At 45.8% G+C, this 18,990-nt stretch overlaps 1 protein-coding gene across 3 annotated transcripts in view; it reads left to right on the top strand.

Moving 5' to 3' along the window:
• LOC118505357 (chitin synthase chs-2-like) overlaps window positions 1–17,249 on the top strand; it is a 21,531-nt gene extending 4,282 nt beyond the window's left edge. For 2 of the 3 annotated variants that reach the window (XM_036041031.1, XM_036041033.1), the window contains exons 2-9: window positions 5,273–5,508; window positions 5,776–6,270; window positions 6,356–6,546; window positions 8,385–8,960; window positions 9,022–9,286; window positions 9,355–10,960; window positions 12,248–12,413; window positions 12,520–17,249. In XM_036041031.1, the coding sequence (XP_035896924.1) occupies window positions 5,273–5,508; window positions 5,776–6,270; window positions 6,356–6,546; window positions 8,385–8,960; window positions 9,022–9,286; window positions 9,355–10,960; window positions 12,248–12,413; window positions 12,520–13,719 (4,735 nt within the window). In that variant the 3' untranslated portion in view covers window positions 13,720–17,249. The remainder of the gene's footprint in view (window positions 1–5,272; window positions 5,509–5,775; window positions 6,271–6,355; window positions 6,547–8,384; window positions 8,961–9,021; window positions 9,287–9,354; window positions 10,961–12,247; window positions 12,414–12,519) is intronic. The other variant, XM_036041032.1, reaches the window with a different exon arrangement.
• Window positions 17,250–18,990: the final 1,741 nt, after the last annotated feature.

Genomic DNA, 18,990 nt, shown 5'->3' with positions numbered 1-18,990 from the left:
AAAGCATCCCAAAAACCAATGGAACTATATCCAAAAGATATGTTCCTTGGTGGAATAGGGAGGTAGCAGAAGCAATAAGGCTTAGACGAAAATATCTGCGAAAACTCCGGAAATTAGCACCCTCAAATTGTAACGATCACATTCGCCAAGACATATACGAAAAATATAAAGACGCACATAAACTATCCAGAATAGCAATTTTCAAGGCAAAATCCAAGTCCTGGGAAAAACTTATCCTTGAAATCAGCCCATCCACTTCTTCCAAAGAAGTGTGGCGTAGGGTAAGGCTTTTGACAGGACAAAAATCGTGTTCTCACCTTCCAAATCTAATTAATCCTCAAAATCCAATCACTAATCCTTCCGAAATAGCTGAGAGCTTTGCTGAACATTTCCAAAATATATCCTCGAACAAAAGTTACTCGGCCAAATTTTTGAAGTATAAAGTAGCGGCCGAACAAAAAAGTCTCTCCTTTACAACCTCCCAAAATATACACTACAATAAACCATTCACAATACAAGAGCTTCAACATGCGTTAAAAAAGTGCAATGGAAAATCTGCTGGCCCAGATGGTGTGGGATACCCACTGCTCCAACACCTCCCATCTTGTGCATTGGAGTACTTGTTAAAAATTTACAATGATATTTGGCACACAGGTGAAATTCCAGATGGATGGAAACATAGTTACGTCATACCTATACCTAAACCACAAAAATCTCCGTTTGATGTCAATAGCTACCGACCAATATCATTATTAAACTGTATAAGTAAAATCTTAGAAAGAATGGTCAACAGACGACTAAGCCACGAGTTGGAAAACAGAAAACTATTACATATCAATCAACACGCATTCAGAAGTGGTCATGGCACAGAAACTTACTTTGCAAAACTGGACAATATGCTTTCAACAGCAAAAGAAAATAAAAAACACACAGACCTAGCTATAATAGACCTTGCCAAAGCCTATGATTTAACTTGGCGACATGGCATTTTAAAACAATTAAAAAATTGGGGTTTCAAAGGAAATTTGCCAATCTTCATAAAAAACTTTTTACAAAACCGGACATTCTCAATCACAATAGGAAACATTTTTTCTCAAATAAAAAAGGTGGAAAACGGTGTTCCTCAAGGCGCTATTCTCTCGCCAACTCTTTTTCTTATCAGTATTGAATCCCTTTTCTTTTCCATACCTCAAAATGTTACCTGTTTAGTATATGCAGACGACATAACAATAATCTCTATGGACTCTTCACCCAGAGAAGCTAGAATAAAACTGCAAAAGGGTCTATATAAACTACAACAGTGGTGCAAATCGACCGGGTTTCAAGTGGCTCCGGATAAATGCAAAATATTACATATTTGTAATCTCAAACATTCACGCCCAAATAATACATTAAAGATAAATAGTATACAGATACCAAATGTCCGTAAAGCAAAAATTTTAGGGGTCATTTTAGACAGCAAAATGTCCTTTATTGCACATTGTAATTACATCAAAACGATAACGAAATCCCATTCAAATTTGTTTAAAATGTTAGGCTCGGGCAAAATCAGAGCCTCGAGAGCAATCATGATCCGGTTAATAAATAACTGGCTTCTTCCAACAATTCTTTATGGGACAGAAATAATTAGTTCACAATTTGATACGTTCCATACAAAAATAGCTCCCATATATCATACAGCAATCAGATTTGCTACCGGTGCTTTCAAAACCAGCCCTACGGATTCCCTTATATGCGAAAGCGGAGCACTCCCATTCAACTATGTTGCCATAATGCGACTGATTGGATCTGCGTGCCGCTGTGTAGAAAAAGAGTTTGAATGTACTTCCTTACTTAATAGAACTAATGCGAGATTTGAAGAGATCACAAACTTAAAACTGCCAAAGGTTTTAAAAATTCCTCGCCTGTCTGGACGCCCTTGGACAGAAAAAACACCAACGATAGACTGGACCTTACATAAACTTACTAGGACAAACACGAATCAAGCATACCAACTCACAATAGAGCATATTAAAAATAATTACTCAACATATCACAAAATTTATACGGATGGTTCGATTAACACTATTCAGGCTGGCTGTGGAATTTACTCTGAAAATACAAACCCAATCACTAATTCTGCAGTAAAATTACCTGACTTTACGTCAATATTCTCCGCTGAAGCCATAGCAATCACCATAGCTGCCGAGGAAGCCATTAATCCACACAAACTAAATGTAATATTTTCTGACAGCGCTAGTGTTTTAGCTGCATTAGAACATGGGCAAATTAAAGACCCGCATATTCAAGCAATAGAACTGGCTATCAATAAAAACAACATAACCTTCTGTTGGATACCAAGCCACATCGGAGTTACAGGAAACGAAAAAGCAGATAGACTCGCTAATCAAGGCCGAAAATCACCAGATATAAATACACATCCCTTATCCAAAAGGGATGCAATAAAAAAGTGCAAAAACGAGCTTACCAATGCTTGGCAACACACATGGTTACAGGACACATCAAATAAACTAAGATTCATCAAAACATCCACATCACCATGGCCAGATCTCCAGAACAGCAAAGACCAACAGGTCATCTCAAGGCTAAGAATCGGGCACACCCTCTTAACACATAGCTATTTATTCTCAAAAGAATCTCCACCAATCTGCCGATTCTGTGGGAAACAAACCACAGTCCGACATCTTCTAACAGAATGCTACGGGTATATTACTTTTAAAAAATCGTGTAATTTGGATGATAATATCGATGATATTTTGTCTCCTGATGACAAAAAACAGAAAAATCTTTTGCGATTCCTCAGGAAAACGCAACTGTATGACAAAATTTAAATTCATTTGAAATAAAAAAAAATAATAATAATAATAATAATCAAAATATTAACAATATAAAAAGAAGAGAGGAATAATTATATAATCCAAGTAGCTAATTAGACTGTATTAAATACAGGCTGGAGCATACATGGTCAGAAGGTAGGAGTTACCAAACAACTCACGAAGGGGCAAATTCGACCAAGAGAGAGATTTGCTTCTCTCCTTTTGGTCTGGTGCAACCAAGGTTCAGGGGCTTGAGTTACCTTAAACAACTTTTCACACTATTAATCCTCCCTATCCCCGTTATCCTTTAAATTTCATTATTTTTCCCAATAATAGGACAATAACCAAAAATTCATTTTTAAATCATACAAAACAAAAAACGGGAACAATACTACAGGTAAGAGACGAAAGAGGTCCTAGAGACCCAAAGTCTCTCAAAACTCTACAAACAACAACATTTCAACTACGTGTGTATGTGTGTACGTGAGTATGTGTGTGTGGGTGGGTGTTTGTGTGCAGCACCAGCTGCGGAATTCTTAAAATCGAATTTTGGCCATTGTCGGCCTTCGCCGGTCGTGTCTACGAGCCGAGCCACCATCAGCACGCAGAGCGAATGAATCACGAAAACAACACGCACCCGTCACCCGTCATACATCAACCGAATTTTGATGTGAAAAACCATCACCGTTAACACGCTCGGATACCGTAGAAGCGTGGGGTTGGAAAATGTCGAAATGATCCCATGCGTTTCCAAACACTCGTCCACGTCCACCGCGCTTTTGACGTTCGCTCATAACAATTTTGCGACGAAATCCTCGGAAGCGAAACGAGGTAGAAAAGATCCGGATCCGTTCACCTGAAGGAAACACCCGGTGCAAGTAAATAAAGCGAAATCTACCCGAACCTCGCGAATGGGTAAAACGGGCTTGCCCTTGACTGGGACGTAAGGCTTCTGCCCCGGGATGTTCGGGAATCGTGAAGCCGCACGGTAATAAAAGTGCGCGGACTTTTGTCCGCCTCGGCAACTTCAGTTTCTCAGTCACCGGTAAACAACGTTTCGCTTTTACACGCATTGATTGGTGAACCTTCCTTCCTTTTCTCCTCTTTGTTGTGCCCTCGCACGTTTTTCCTGCTACATGAACAATATAACCTTATCAATCAATTTGAGTTTTCAATTCGATACCTTCTCCTGTTTTCGTCGACTCTCTGCTCTGCTACGAAGTAAACCGACGCAAGTTTCCTTTTTACTTTGCCATGAACCACTTAGTGCATTAGCGACTCTGTTACTGGTCCTCGGTTACTACTGTTCGCTGGACAAAATGACCTAAGCAAGGATGAAGACGTACTACTGCACAGTGGGCAGCTCCAAACAAATGTCTGGATATTTTTTGTTGGATCAAGTTTTTACCCGTTGAAAGGTTATTTGGCGCCATTATGGTAACAGCGCCAAAATTGTTTTGGAACAAACAATAAGACAATAAGAGGAATAATTAACTCTTGAACTATTTCTTTCCTAACTAAAGCTATTCTTCTCTTAACTGACTGACTCCTTCTCAGAGACCTGATGCATTCTTTCAAATTCTCATTCACTTAATGTTATATCTTAATGTTAATGTTTAGTTCAACGTCATCCAAAAGTTGAATATTGGACTTCCATCCCACCAAATGTCCAACGTGCACTGTTGGATAAATCCGGAAGACACATAGTTCGTCGCCACCGATAAGATCCGCGAGCGATTCGATTGATTGGGATTTTCCTTGCCATGGCGTGCGCGTTGCGGTCGTAACGGAACGGTAGCGAATGAGCAATATCCTCCGGAACTATCCTTGCATAGGACCATAAATCAATTGGCTCATAAATTTTACCATCCAGTGCTCTCGCTCACATTCTCGCTCCCGAACGCTGGACCGAGAGCCACTACTCCGCTCCGACTAATTGTTGCTGCAGTCCGCAGCGATACATCCAGTGCTGTCTTCCGGTTTGGCATGTGGGCGCCACATCGTGTACTCGAATCGATTGGCCGGATGCTATTGTTTCGCTGGTGTGTAACAATCACGAGCACTTACGCAACGGCACACACACAATCGTAGTGAGTGGTTGTGTGTTACACCGGCATTTTCCACGACCATCCGAACCATCATTGTCGTGTTTCACCTTTGCTGTGGGTTTATTTATTCACCATCGGGGAAGCAGGCAGATAATCGACGGGGTGCTGCGGAGGCAAGATACGCTAACCTGTAAGCCATTAAATTTATCACCACCGATGGAGTCTAATTAAATTGTGTTTGATGTTTTGATTAACAATATATCGAACGCTAGCCTGAACGCCTTGCCTGAAAGCGTCACCCCAGCCAGCCAGCCAGCCGGCCGGCCGGTCCACAGAGATTTCCGAGATGGTCGTTAGACACCACTACACGCTACTAACACGCTTCGTCCGATCGTTCTCTCGTTCCAGAGTGCAGCAGGACAACAAGCTATGGGACTCGTTCCAGGATCCGCCAGTACCGCAGACATCCGGTTCTGCCGCCAGCCGGGAGTATCTGCTCGTGTTCATCAAAGGACTGAAGGTGTTTACCTACATCTTCGTGTTTCTCGTCATTCTGGCCAGTGCGTGCTTTGCCAAGATGTCCTTCCTGCTGATGGTATCGAACATCAAGGACGGTACCAAGAATCGTTACTGTGACGTTCGGCGTGAGTAAACTTGCTGGCCCCTTTACAATCTGTGCGCCCGTGCGATGTGTCTATTTTCGTCCTTCACAGTACGTGTTGAGTGAGAAGCGTTTCAATGTAGTGAGATAACGACCTTTGGGAGGTTCGAGCAGAAATGAATGACTTTTCAATAGAACGTTTAGCATCGAGCGGGAAATATGAAGGCGAACGATATTTTTTATAAACGCACAACTCTTATCCATCATGGAAGTTCTCTCGAATGTATCATGCACACATTTCTCATTACAGAACCGGACAAACAATTCGAGGCGTATATTCCACGCGAGCAACGGGTAGCCTGGATGTGGGCAATCGTGTTCTCCTTCGCCGTACCCGAGGTCGGTACCTTCATCCGCGCGTCACGTATCTGCTTCTTCAAGAACATTCCACGCCCATCCTGGGGCCAGCTGTTGATGGTCACGGTCATGGAAAGTTTCCACGTGATTGGCCTCGCGATACTGGCATTTCTTGTTTACCCCAACCTGGACGTCGTTAAGGCAGCGATGCTGACGAACTGTGTCTGTCTAGTCCCCGCCATCGGAGGACTTCTGTCCCGTTCGCCCAAAGAGTCGAAGCTGGCGTTTAAGTACATCTTCGACCTGCTTGCGATCAGTGCCCAGCTTACCGGGTACGTCGTGTGGCCCCTGCTAAGCAATCAGTTCGAGCTGTGGTTCATCCCCGGGGCCATCTTCCTCGTATCGTGTCACTGGTGGGAAAACTACCTTTCGCAAAAAAGTCTCCTTCGTACGTATGCAACAAGCACTTGGGAACATCGGTGACAACCAATATTAAGCGTTTCTTTCATTGTTCTTCTCGCCTTGAATTGCAGGTCCGATTGCTCTTTTTGCCGGTATACGTGAAAAATTAACAGACTGTCGATACCAGACCTATCTGCTGATCGCGCCGTACAAAATTTTGCTCTTTCTCGGTGCCTGCATCTATCTGTCCGGGCAAACCGTGTCCGATTTCTTCGGGATGTTCGACAGTGGCTGGGGTAATCATACCATTACAGTACGCGAGGTAATTGAGCCCGCTTGCAGGCTATCTCTCAGAACAATCATTTAACAAAAAACGCATCACCACATCACCCACTGTTCTTAAAAAGTTCACCATTGCTGCCTCAAATTTATCGCCCTGGTTTTTTAAGCTTTTTTGAGTTTTGATAAGAACGTGACTACAACGATGCTCGCCGGATTACCGCGATCTTCTCCACGTCCCTTTGCACGTTGCAATTGTTTTTCCTACTCGCGCAAATGACTATTTCTCCGAATTCGAAAGGATCAGATATGCCATTAGCGTTGTCAGTGTGTTGGGGAAGGATTTTGATCCTCCTCCCCACGACATCGACGTAACACTTGTGCTCTGCCTCGTTCTATCTCTCTCTCTCTCTCTCTCTCTCTCTCTCTCTCTGCCTCTCGTGCTCTTCAGTGGCGACCGTTAGATAAATCGTTAATCCAGCTGTGATGATGATTCTGGCATTTCGCGTTCCACTTTCGTACGATAACCGGTCGCCGATTGAGCCTGATGATGTGACTGACGACCGATTGGCCACAGACATCAGTGACGAGCGCAATATTTTCCTTTTTTGTTCGATGCAGCTCTTCGCCTTTCGCTAAGTGCATAAACTAACCTAAACGAACATGCTCCCGTTAAAGGGCAAGCATTTGATAAGATTTTATCTTCGTAGCTCCCATTTACAAAGTCATAGTTTTTGTTTATAACAATGCACAGCTGCCCATCTTTTCTCATCCTATCGATTTCTGTCTCCACAACCACACACCAGAGGTCGTGATTCATGCAGTCTAAATCGATATTCCGGAACGATTGCCTTTAAAGTCACAACTCTCACCCAAAACAACAGATTGAACCAATCTCTATTGTACTCCTTTGTGTCGTAACTGCATGTTTAAGGTATCATGTTTACAGCCCAGCATGTCCACAGCGGAGCCTGCACACAAACACACGCGCACGAACACACAAAGCGTTGTTTGTTTTCCACAAGTTTGATGAAATGCACGAAGCAATGCACCGTAGCTACCGGACGCTTTCCTGCCAGTGAAATATAATTCCCCACTAATGAAATCCTATTTAATTATTATCAATTCGTGTACGGCTGTTCGGCTTTGTTATTTTTTTGCCACTTGTTTGTACTTTAACCCAAAAAACAAATGCGTTCGACGAGCCATCACCAACACACGAGCTGGCCGGTGCTGCAACGTCAGCCAAATGCTGGAGGGAATTCAACCAAACCCCCTTAAAAAGTACCATAATTTTATCGTGAAACAAACTTTACTTCAATTTGATGTGCCGCAATTATCTTCTCTTTTCCAACCGTTTGTCCAGCCTTTTTCCCCGTTTTTTTTTTTTTTGTCGAGGTTTTTCTGGGTATCATTCCTGAGCGGCAATCACATTAATTGGTTGAACGAGTACTTTACATCCGCAAAGCGGATGAAATCATTCGCCAAACTCGCCCCCATCTTTCCCCCAGACCTCCGCCAGATATTCACCCAGACCTTCCCCCACGAGCTGGTGCTGCGTAGGCAGACGAGCGTTGGTGAGCAGATGGAATTAAATTATTTGCACATTGCAAGTCTGGCACTACCTGGCGCACAATATTTACTGCACGAGAATTTACTTAGAGGGACGGGGAAAACTGTTTCCATATGCCACTCTCACATCAAAAAGGGTCCGACATGTTTCGACGGCCAAATATGTTCATAAAAAGCATCGCAATTTTTTAATATGCTGCGCACCACAACTAAACGCTATGAGCTATAATTATTTCGAACTGGTTTGCACAAAATGGTTTCATTAATTAATTCATACCGTTTAATTGGCTACAAATTGGACCCGATCAGCCGTCTCATAGCATAGCGTCCTTTTTACGCTTGCAGATGGAGGCCGTTCTGAACGAAAAGTTCCCGGACCTCTCGTCCATCACGTCCGATCTGGAGGTGCATGAAATATTCCCCACCAGCAACGCCATCATCTGGACGACCGTCACGCACATCCTGTGTGCGTACCTGTGCTACATCTTCAGCAAGTTTGCGTGTAAAATTCAAATCCAAAGCTTCTCGATGGCGTTCCCCATTAACCTAACGGTCCCAGTTACTGTCACCTTGCTGCTGGTGTTTTGTGGCCTGCGGGAGGCGGATGTCTGTGCGTTCGATAACATTCTGCCGGATTACATCTTTTTCCGCATGCCGCCGATATACTACCTGTTCGATTACGTGGTGAATGAGTTCTCCTGGCTCTGGCTGCTCTGGCTACTGTCGCAGACCTGGATCACACGCCATCTGTGGATGGCCAAGAGCGATCGTAATGCGTCCACGGAGAAACTGTTTGTCACGCCGATGTACAACAGTCTCTTGATAGACCAGAGTGTTGCCATGAATCGTCGGCGTGAGGATCAGGAAGATTTTGTCAAGAAAATTGTAAGCTCACTAATGTGGATTTTCAGGCCCGTGAAACTAATGCTCAATATGCTTCATGCAGGACATGGTGAAGGTGAAAGACACCGAAAAGGCGAACGAAATCGATGCAAAGGCAAACGAAGGTAAGGACGACAGGATCAAACCTTACGATCGCATACCGCAGATCTTCATCTGCGCTACTATGTGGCACGAAAACAAGGAAGAGCTGATGGAGTTCTTAAAGTCTATCCTACGACTCGATGAAGATCAGTGCGCGCGGCGGATGGCGATGAAACACATCCAGGCGAACAAGGATGACATCGATCCGGACTATTACGATCTTGAGAGTATGTATAGGCCTGTGTAATCATAGAGAGCTCTCTCACTCTATCACACTTCTTTTCTTCTCTTGTAGCTCACATTTTCTTCGACGACGCCTTCGTCAATGATAAATCCAAGTGCGAAAGTGCCGATGCGTCCCCGCTCAACTCCTACGTCAAAACGCTTATCAACCACATAGAAGAAGCAGCACTGGAGGTGTACAAAACGAAGATGCGCGTGTATCCACCGACCAAAATCGTCACTCCGTACGGTGGTCGCCTCATCTGGACTCTGCCCGGACGAACGAAAATGATTGCACATCTGAAGGACAAGAACAAGATTCGACACAAGAAGCGCTGGTCACAGGTCATGTACATGTACTACCTGCTGGGCTATCGGATCATGCAGCTTAATACATCTCCCGAGCGCAAGATGGTCATTGCACAGAACACATACCTGCTGGCACTGGACGGGGACATTGATTTTCAACCAAATGCCGTATCGCTGCTTGTCGGGCGGATGAAGGTTGATCCCGATCTTGGAGCTGCCTGTGGACGCATTCACCCGGTCGGTACGGGTCCGATGGTGTGGTATCAAATCTTCGAATACGCCATTGGACATTGGCTGCAGAAGGCTACCGAGCACGTGATCGGTTGTGTGCTGTGTTCTCCCGGTTGTTTCTCGCTGTTCCGTGGTCGAGCGCTGATGGAAAACTCGGTCATGAAGAAGTACACCACCAAGTCGGACCAGGCACGGCATTACGTACAGTACGATCAGGGCGAAGATCGATGGCTGTGCACGCTCCTCTTGAAGCAGAAATTCCGTGTCGAATATTCGGCCGCCTCGGACGCTTACACGCACGCTCCGGAAGGATTCAACGAGTTTTACAATCAACGCCGTCGTTGGGTTCCGTCTACGATTGCCAACATCTTCGATCTTCTGGCCGATGCGAAGCGTGTCGTCAAGACCAACAACAGTATCTCGATGCCGTACATCATCTATCAGTGCATGCTCATGTTCGGTACGATTCTTGGCCCGGGAACGATCTTCCTCATGATGGTGGGAGCTTTGGTGGCCGTGTTCCGTATCGACATTTGGACATCGTTCCTGTGGAACGGAGTCCCTCTCGCCGGGTTCATGGCTATCTGCTATTGGATGAAGCAAAAGTATCAACTCATTGCGGCCTTCTTCATATCGGCCATCTATTCGCTCGTCATGATGGCCGTACTCGTCGGTATCGTCGTTCAGGTGATGGAGGACGGTATACTTGCGCCCTCCTCCGTGTTTTTCCTCGCCGTCGCATTACAGATCGTCATCACCGGGGTGTTGCATCCTCAGGAAATGGAAGCCTTGCCGGCCGGGCTTGTGTACTACATTACAATCCCTTCCATGTACATGTTGCTCGTCATCTACTCCGTGTTCAACATGAACGACGTTTCCTGGGGAACTCGAGAAAATCCCGTCGATGCAGCTAAGAAGGCACCTCCACCGACAGCTGCACCAGCCGGAAAGATGCAAAAGATTCTCGGCTATCTCCGGTCACCCGACAAGGAAGAGGACGGTTCGATAGACATCTCGATTAACGGACTGTTTCGGTGTTTGCTCTGCACGCATCCAAAGGCCAGTGCGGAAAAGGAGCAGATCGCACAAATTGCAGCATCTCTCGGCGAAATAAGCGTCAAAATGAAGGCACTAGAAATGTGAGTACCGAATCGAAACTCCGCCATTCGTTATTACCCTGCACCCCCTTGCCGCGCATCCCCAATGGTTTACCCCCTTGAGGGAAAAATGAGTTTCAATTAAATTAAAACACAATTTATATTCCGTTTTCACATTCCTCCAAGGCGTGTGTGCGGTGGCGTGGGCCCACTTTATGCTCTTAACGTATTCCACTGTTGCGCCCCCCTTCTTTCCCTCACATCGCGCACACGCTGAATGCTGTGGCTAAGGGCCTGTGCATATTTGCATTTATTTACTGTCACCCTTGTAAAAATACGATGCGAGATGGAAAAACGCTCAGAATGTTTACACAATCGTTGTCTCGGAAAATTTTCTTCACAGCATCGCTCTCTCGCGCTCTCCCCGCTTCGTGCCACGATGGCTGTTGATGTCTGTCGTTGCATCACTGCACGCTTATTTCCCTCCCCCCACCCACTCCCCATACGACCTCCTCCTCTGCGCTTGTCCCACAAGTCCTTGGGGAGTTAAGCCCTACAGCGACACGAGAAAAACGCTGGTCGCTGACGATTTTCCTAGCTCGCGTTTACAATTTTGCACATAATTTTAAGTAGTTTTCTCTACCCAAATCATCTCGCTTCCCCCGATCGTCGGCTAACACTGCGATAATAACATCAACGACATCATGCTCATCCACACATACACACACAACTACACACCCAAACCGCGGTAAGGTAAAGGAAAGGACAAACCCTCTAAATGCAATTCCCGTGTCGTCGCGCATCACTAAACACGGCGCACGGTCGTTGCCATCGTTGCGTTTATCACCCGCCGGATATCCTTCCGTGCCTCGCACTTCCGCGTGCCGTCTTGCCAGTGACTTACCCAATATTTTTACAGCCCAACCGCGGCAAGAACTGGTGTTTGCCGTTTTTCTCTTCCACTCCGAATGCGAGTTTCATCCAGCGTAGCGTGCTTCCTATTGCTTCGCTAAGTCTTTAAAATCCCCACCACCCTTCGGTGGGTCTCCCCTCCTAAATGCTCTCATCCGACGCTTGTACATGATCCCGTACATCCGCACGCCGACCGCCAGACGATGGGGAGAGGCGTTTGCTGTCAAGCAGAAAGCGGAATCTTACCTTATGCTTCCCGAAGCGCATCACCATCAGCAGGATTCACAGCGGTGCGATTTTCCGCTTCTTTTAAACCCTCGCGGTGCTTTTTTGTCACTCTTCTTCCAAACATCCACTACATAGCCGTGGCCGTGGTACGCGACTCACTCACTCATGGAGTCGTATTTATTTTTTCAGGAAATTAACCGGCAACGTCAGCGTAATGAGATCAGACGACGAAGATGATGACATCGGCAGTCTCGATATGCATCGCCCGGAAGGTAGCCGAGGCCCGGCCTCGCCCGCCTCAACCTCCGGCGCCGCCTCACCGATCCAGACGGTGAAAAATGATTCCCTTGAAGAGGTACGCTTCGTTCTGTGACAGCGGCACAAACGCACGTTCACATCGCACCAAGTATGATCGTCTTGTTTTTTATCATTTTCTCGCTATTCTCTACTTCACCCTAAAGCCCGAGAAGCAGATTAACTACCTTCCGGACTGGTTGTACGATGTGGATCTGAAGAACGGGGACACTGAAACGATATCTGCCTCGGAGGAACTGTTCTGGATTGAGCTTATCGAGAAGTATCTGAAGCCACTCGATCTCACCGAAAAGCAGAAGGACGAGATGAAGTCACAGCTGAAAGGACTCCGCGATCTGGCCGTGTTTGCCTTCGTGATGGCCAACGCACTGTTTGTGTTGGTTATCTTTTTGCTGCAGTTGAAAAAGCAGGAGCTACACATCGAGTGGTGGTTTAACGTGAAGAACAAGATCAGCTTCGACGAAAGCACCGTCGAGATTATGATCCGCCGGGAGTATCTGGAGCTCGAACCGATCGGTCTGGTGTTTGTGATGTTCTTCGGATTGATTCTCGTCATCCAGTTTGTGGCGATGTTGATGCATCGATTCGGTACCATCTCCCAGATTCTTGCCTCGACCGAGCTGAACTGGTATTGTTCCAAGAAGGCAAAGGACATGTCGCTCGATGCGGAACTGCGGGAGAATGCGGTTGAGATTGCGCGCCGTCTCCAGCGTCCCAAACCTCAGTGGGACGAGGAAGATCTGGAGGATGAACAGAAAGCTATTGGAAGACGCGACACCATTCATCGCATTCTGTACCAGCACAAAAACAAACAGGACTGGAGCAATCTGGAAGCGAACTTCAAGCGCAACTACTACAAGGAGGGCGAACTGGACCTGGGTCGCCGACTTACGCTCAGCCGGAAAACGCTCAATGTGCTCGATACGCGCCGTAAATCGATGGCCGAACAGCGAAAGATCCGTAAGTCGATCATCCGAGGCCAGAACCCGTACGATTCGGGTGGAGATCTTTGGTATCCGGACGAGCCACCGAGTCAGCAGAATTCTCCCGGTTCGCGATCGTACAACGGAGCGGGTGGAGGGGCTGGTGGTGGCAATCGGAAGCGTAGCAGTGCCAACAACAACGGTGGTGGTGGTGGTGGCGGTCGTCAGTCATCCAACAACGGACTCGGTGCCGGAGGTCGAACCAACTTTGCTTACCAAGTTGACGACGATTTCGACGATAACTTCTCGGACGATGACACTCGCGAAGGCATGCAGTATCGCCGACCGACGGTGGAACTGGAGATGGCCGAACGGGCCAACCGTCCGCCAAAGAATCGCAAGAGCCGAGTTGCCTTCGCCTAACCGTAGTTGGTCGAACTTCATCAAGGTGGCGGAATGGGAAGGAATGCAAGACACCGAAAGTAACAAATTACTGCTCATGAGGTTCCTGTTGAGTTGACGCAAACTTCCGACACTGTGCTGTTGGATGTGGTTAAGCTCATCGCCGCTTCCCCCGAAAAAGCCAGCGCGAATCAACAACAAAAGAACAAAACCGTCTCACACAACAACAAAAAACACAAAAAACCTTCCAAAACTTTTCCTCGGTGCAAGATGAGCTGCTGCTGCTGCTGTTCCACCGAGCGACATCACAACGCAAAACCTCCCCGGTGGATATTCCGCTGCCCGGCGAGAAATGATGAAGGAACCGGAAGATTATAGCTCAACGCGAGTGGAACGAGAGCGTGTTCGGTTAAGAGTGCCAAACCAGAAGCGTTGAGCAGTTTCTCATTTTCACAGAACTATTTGACTGCGGGCCATGGCCAGACCACCCACGAACGACTACGTTACGTTTACCCTCGGGCTATCGTTTACCCGGACACACACACACACACACACACACACACACACACACTTTCTGTCTCCCTCGCTCGTGCAACGATTTTTCACTGTACGATCCAGCGGGAAAGGAAATTTAATCACTTCTACAAATGATTATCATAATAAACTTTTCTTCTAGTGCAACTGGGCAAAATTTTGCTTTACCAGGAACACTACCAAAATGTGCCAGCGCAGGGGTTTTCACAGTGGACGAGCGCCAAGCCGGGACTAGGAACACTTTGTTTCTGTTGTTGCTTTTTTGCTCTCTTCAAACTTGCCCATCACTGACTTTCCGCAGGAGGGTTGGGAGCAAAATTTTACCAAACGGAAGGAAGTTTGCCGACTTTGCTGGACGGAATCACTCGTTCGTGGTAAAGTAATTCCCTCCTGCCGTTACTGATAACCACCAAGCTTCTTTTCCACGCAACTCGATCCAGTCCACTAGAACTCTGCCTTCAGTAAGACCTTGTAAGTCGACGTGGAGGTCCTTCTTCCGACGAGGACTAGCGAAAGCTCGTGACTGGAGTCTGGTGCAAAACAAAAAATAAATCAAACTTCCTACCTATCCCGGCAAGCTTTATCACAGCTCTCAACTCTTTCGCCGCTCGCCCGCTCGGCGACCATTCAAAGCAGCTCGTGTTGATTTATTAGAAATGCTTGCTTACTTGTGGCTGGTAGTTTCTTATCGGGTCCTCTAATAAAAAAAGGTACGTACCCTGTTTACATCAACCACAACAACAACGAAACGCTTTGAATCGTTTGCAATCCCTGCGCGACGGATGAAGGATGAATGTTGTGGTTCTACAAACAACATATGCGTCTGGTCGCACAACTTGCACACCTTCAGCCCTCGCTGTAGCCTGTCCAGGACAAACAAACCGTCCGTCGACGACCGACCCAGGCCCATCAATCAATCGTTTCTCACATCGCTTCACTTCAATTCGATTTGGCATGAACGTACCGCGATATTTTATGACACCGATTATGATTTTATTGCACAAAATGGTGGTCACTCTCCCGGCACCGGTACCAGGTCCGCTTTCCGGGAGCCGGCATTTCTTTCTCCCCATCCACGACAAGAAGAATGTGAAATCAGTCCATTTAGCTTCACTTTATGTGACAATGTCCATTTTTCCACTCACTTGCTTCCATTAGGGATATTCGAGGACCGGAAGAATTCCTCATCCATACAGATGTTTCGACGACGGACATTTTTGCAAGTAAAGTGAGTGTTCAAAAGCGGCACAGATTTGACCGAAATTTTGGGGAAAAAATGGCATATTACTATTTTTCCCGCTGTTATTGGCCACCCCACTAGCGCGAGTCGTGAAGGGTAAACTATTTGGTCAAATTATGGTTCGATGGTTGTTTTTTTCGTTCTTTCTTCGGAACAATTCATTTCAATACGTAGGCACCTACCCAACCGGTGAACGTTTTTGCCCCACGCTGCACTCACGCCTGTTATCACCTGGTCTTTGTGGTGTTCGCTTTCACAACTATGCAATATGTTTGAATAATGATCAAACGAATTTTTCCACCTCGTTTACACCCAATCGTATGGCCAGAATGCAGTAATTAAAATACTATTTCCTACAGACATTCAAATACCACAAAACCTATGCCACATGATGATGGAGACAGCGGGCAAAAGAACAATATACGGATGATAATGTCGACTGTAAACTATGGCACCCTTTACACATTTCACGATCTATTGTCCGTGTGCTCGGCCATATTGCGAACGTAAAACTAGCAGTTGAGCAAACAGTTATGTTTGCAACTTTATGTTTGCATCCGCACTATTCAGGCTTGCTTGTACTTTCGCACACCTTCAGCCTAAACACACCGTCAATTCATAACAATCGAACGCGACCATAAACATGCGTTGCTAACAGCCTAGCGCCTGGTGAACTGGTGATCGCTTTGATATAAAATTATTTTATTTTCCATCGGGCATGGTCCCGTAACGAAGGTCATATCGTCCTAATGAGATCCGCTTGATAAAAACGGTACGTTTTCCTGCCTCTCCTTGCAGCCCTCGTACTTGCCTGCTGTTTCACTGGTTAATGCGACTCCCGCCTCGCAGCAGTAAAATATCAAACGTAATAACGAAGCTCGTTTAATAAAACTGTTAAATTCCGGCCTCCGGTCTGAATGTCCAGGACGTGAAACATAATTGCGGCACAAACGAGCGTGCAACAGCTGAATGGCGGCTCACAATGTGGTCGCTGGCCGTCGGTCATTTTTCCGTAATAATGTCAACAAAGAATATTTAAATGTAAAGCAAATGTGAGAAGCAGGAAAAAAACTCAAGTCTCCCCATAAAAAAACGAAGCCAAACGATTTAGAACACTAATCAACTGAGTAATGATAAGCAGCTTCTACAACAGCTTGGCGTTTTTCGACTATAAGTAGATGACATACTTTCTCTGCACGGAATTGGGTCAATCTATGGAGTCCCCGTTCACCACCACAGCGATCAGAACTTTGGAACTTCCACGATACTAACCAACGAATGGAGTTCCTGACTACTTTAATGGCTTATCCTTGTGACTGCTGTCACGAAACCACTTCCCCGAGTCCCTCGGTGCACCACCGACAGTATGTCATATAAGTCCGTTATGTGTCGTGGAATACGATTGTTCGGATTTATATTTGCTCGATTGGAAAGTTTATTCAACGCAGTGTACGACACCCTTCACTCGTTCGCCCACCCATCAGGACACAAAGACGGAACGGAAGTGTAAAATCAATGAACCATCCACAAAAGATTTCATGCACTGGCATTCTTCAGCGTCCACTGTCCCACCAGCCAGACTCAATCGGTCTGCCATTCCATCCTACTTCTTCGCCCACAGTAAGCATATCCAGATTGGAGGATGCAGCCATAGTACAATAAAACCCTACCAGCCGACACAAACCTTCATCGGCAACTTTTCTGCCCTGCCCTGTTCGAACGCGACCGAAGTGTACGTTACTATGAAAACTGCAGAATACAGCAACAGCAAACCAGCTTAACCCATTATTGCAGCCCGGGTTTGGAACTGTGAACCACAGAATTAGAGCTTACACAAAACGGAACTGCCGAACCGAGAGTGTCCCCGATGAACCTCCGGGAGCCTTGCGAAACCAAAACAAACCAGTAATGAAAATCGATAGTAATGAAAAAAGTTTTCCTATGATTTTCCACACCATCACGCGCGTATCGTCTTCTGCCGCTGTCCGATTCAGCTGGCTTCGATCCCATTGTCAACGGAATCGTTAAAATTTTCATTCCTTCTAGGACGCTCCTTGAGGCGAACCCACAGCCCAAAGGCGGAACACCAGCAGACTTATATATATAACGCTTCATAACCGGCCAACGACGAATACAAAGTTTTACAACTCTTTCCCACTCGATTTCCTTTTTTTACTCCCTCTGTTCCTACTGTTTTGTTTCTTCTTATCCGTTCTCCTCATAGTAATGGTGAGGAGGCAAAAGGTCCGGCAGCAGGGAGAGGCGCTCAACTTCAGCTCCCATCATAACAATTTCAGTTCAAGTTTTTTCACTAAAGCTGAACAACAAAAAAACAACGTCAAAGTGCCAAAGAGAGCTTTACAGAAAGAACAGGTCCTTTGCCTTCTCCTCCCACTAAAAACCCAGTTACTTCCGGTTTGAATATCGTAAAAATACAAACTCTCCCACCACACACACATACACTTCCTATTTTTCTTCCAGCAATCAAACGCTTAAGCACTTCCCAAATCGAGATCGATCGACAACTTTTCCACTTCGTCTACACTCTTGCCAAACCGACCCCCAACCTAGCGGGAGGACCATCCGGAAACGTGGGGATGCTAGAAATATCGAGCAGTGCGAAAACTTTTACAATCATCATACACACGATTGTGACCCCTTTTTTTCTGCAGCGAAGCTCGTGGCATCCACCGGAACAGTTCCACCGCCGGAACTCGTTCAAAAGCTGAGTTTGGTACAATTACGGCGAGGATTCTCGTTTTGATTTTATCAATCGTATTAAACAAATCGCATCCTTTTGTGTCGCTCGTGTATGTTCGATACTACTGTGTCACGGCGGAAGAGAGAATCTAATTTGCAATGTTTAATAAAATGCAAAAGAATAGTTTCAAGTTCATTAGCATTCTACACGAAAAATATGCATGGACAGTTGTGATAAATACTGATACAGAGGGTGGATTTTATGAAGCCGCTCGATGACTGTACTATGCGTTGTTGGTGAAATAGATGGCTCAGCTTCGGTTGGTAAAGTATGTTTAAGCCATCTACGAGGATAAATGTCCAGGGATCTGCATTAAGTAATTGGGGACAATTTATAACAAAACATCAGAAGATCGGATCTTCAGGAAAGTGACATAAGATTTGATGCTCATTGATGAAGGGTGAGTCATACTAAGGTTCTGTTCTTGTTTTTCTTCTTCAGACTGCCCAGAGACTTCAGAGTTTACTTCGCTAAACTATACACTCACTCTATCAAGTGAGTGATTATTATCTGTTTGCTAATTTACTACCAAGGCATGGTGGTCCAGATACATCAGGCCACTTAAAGCTGATAAATACATTATCCTTGACGAGATACTTCTAACTCACTTCCGCCATCCAAATCCACGTGTTCAACGGTCAGTGCTTGTTGGTCGCTGCATAACGACTACTCAAAACCAAGTCTGTCAGTTAGCGTTCGCATCACACCCAAGCCCAACACCACGTGCAACTTGAAGAGAATCCCTTTGTTCGCATTG

Source organism: Anopheles stephensi, chromosome 2 (assembly GCF_013141755.1).
Source record: "Anopheles stephensi strain Indian chromosome 2, UCI_ANSTEP_V1.0, whole genome shotgun sequence".
In the NCBI taxonomy this organism is placed as follows: domain Eukaryota; kingdom Metazoa; phylum Arthropoda; class Insecta; order Diptera; family Culicidae; genus Anopheles; species Anopheles stephensi.
Note: the sequence above shows the minus strand (reverse complement) of the source record. Positions and strands in the feature narration are given on the sequence as shown.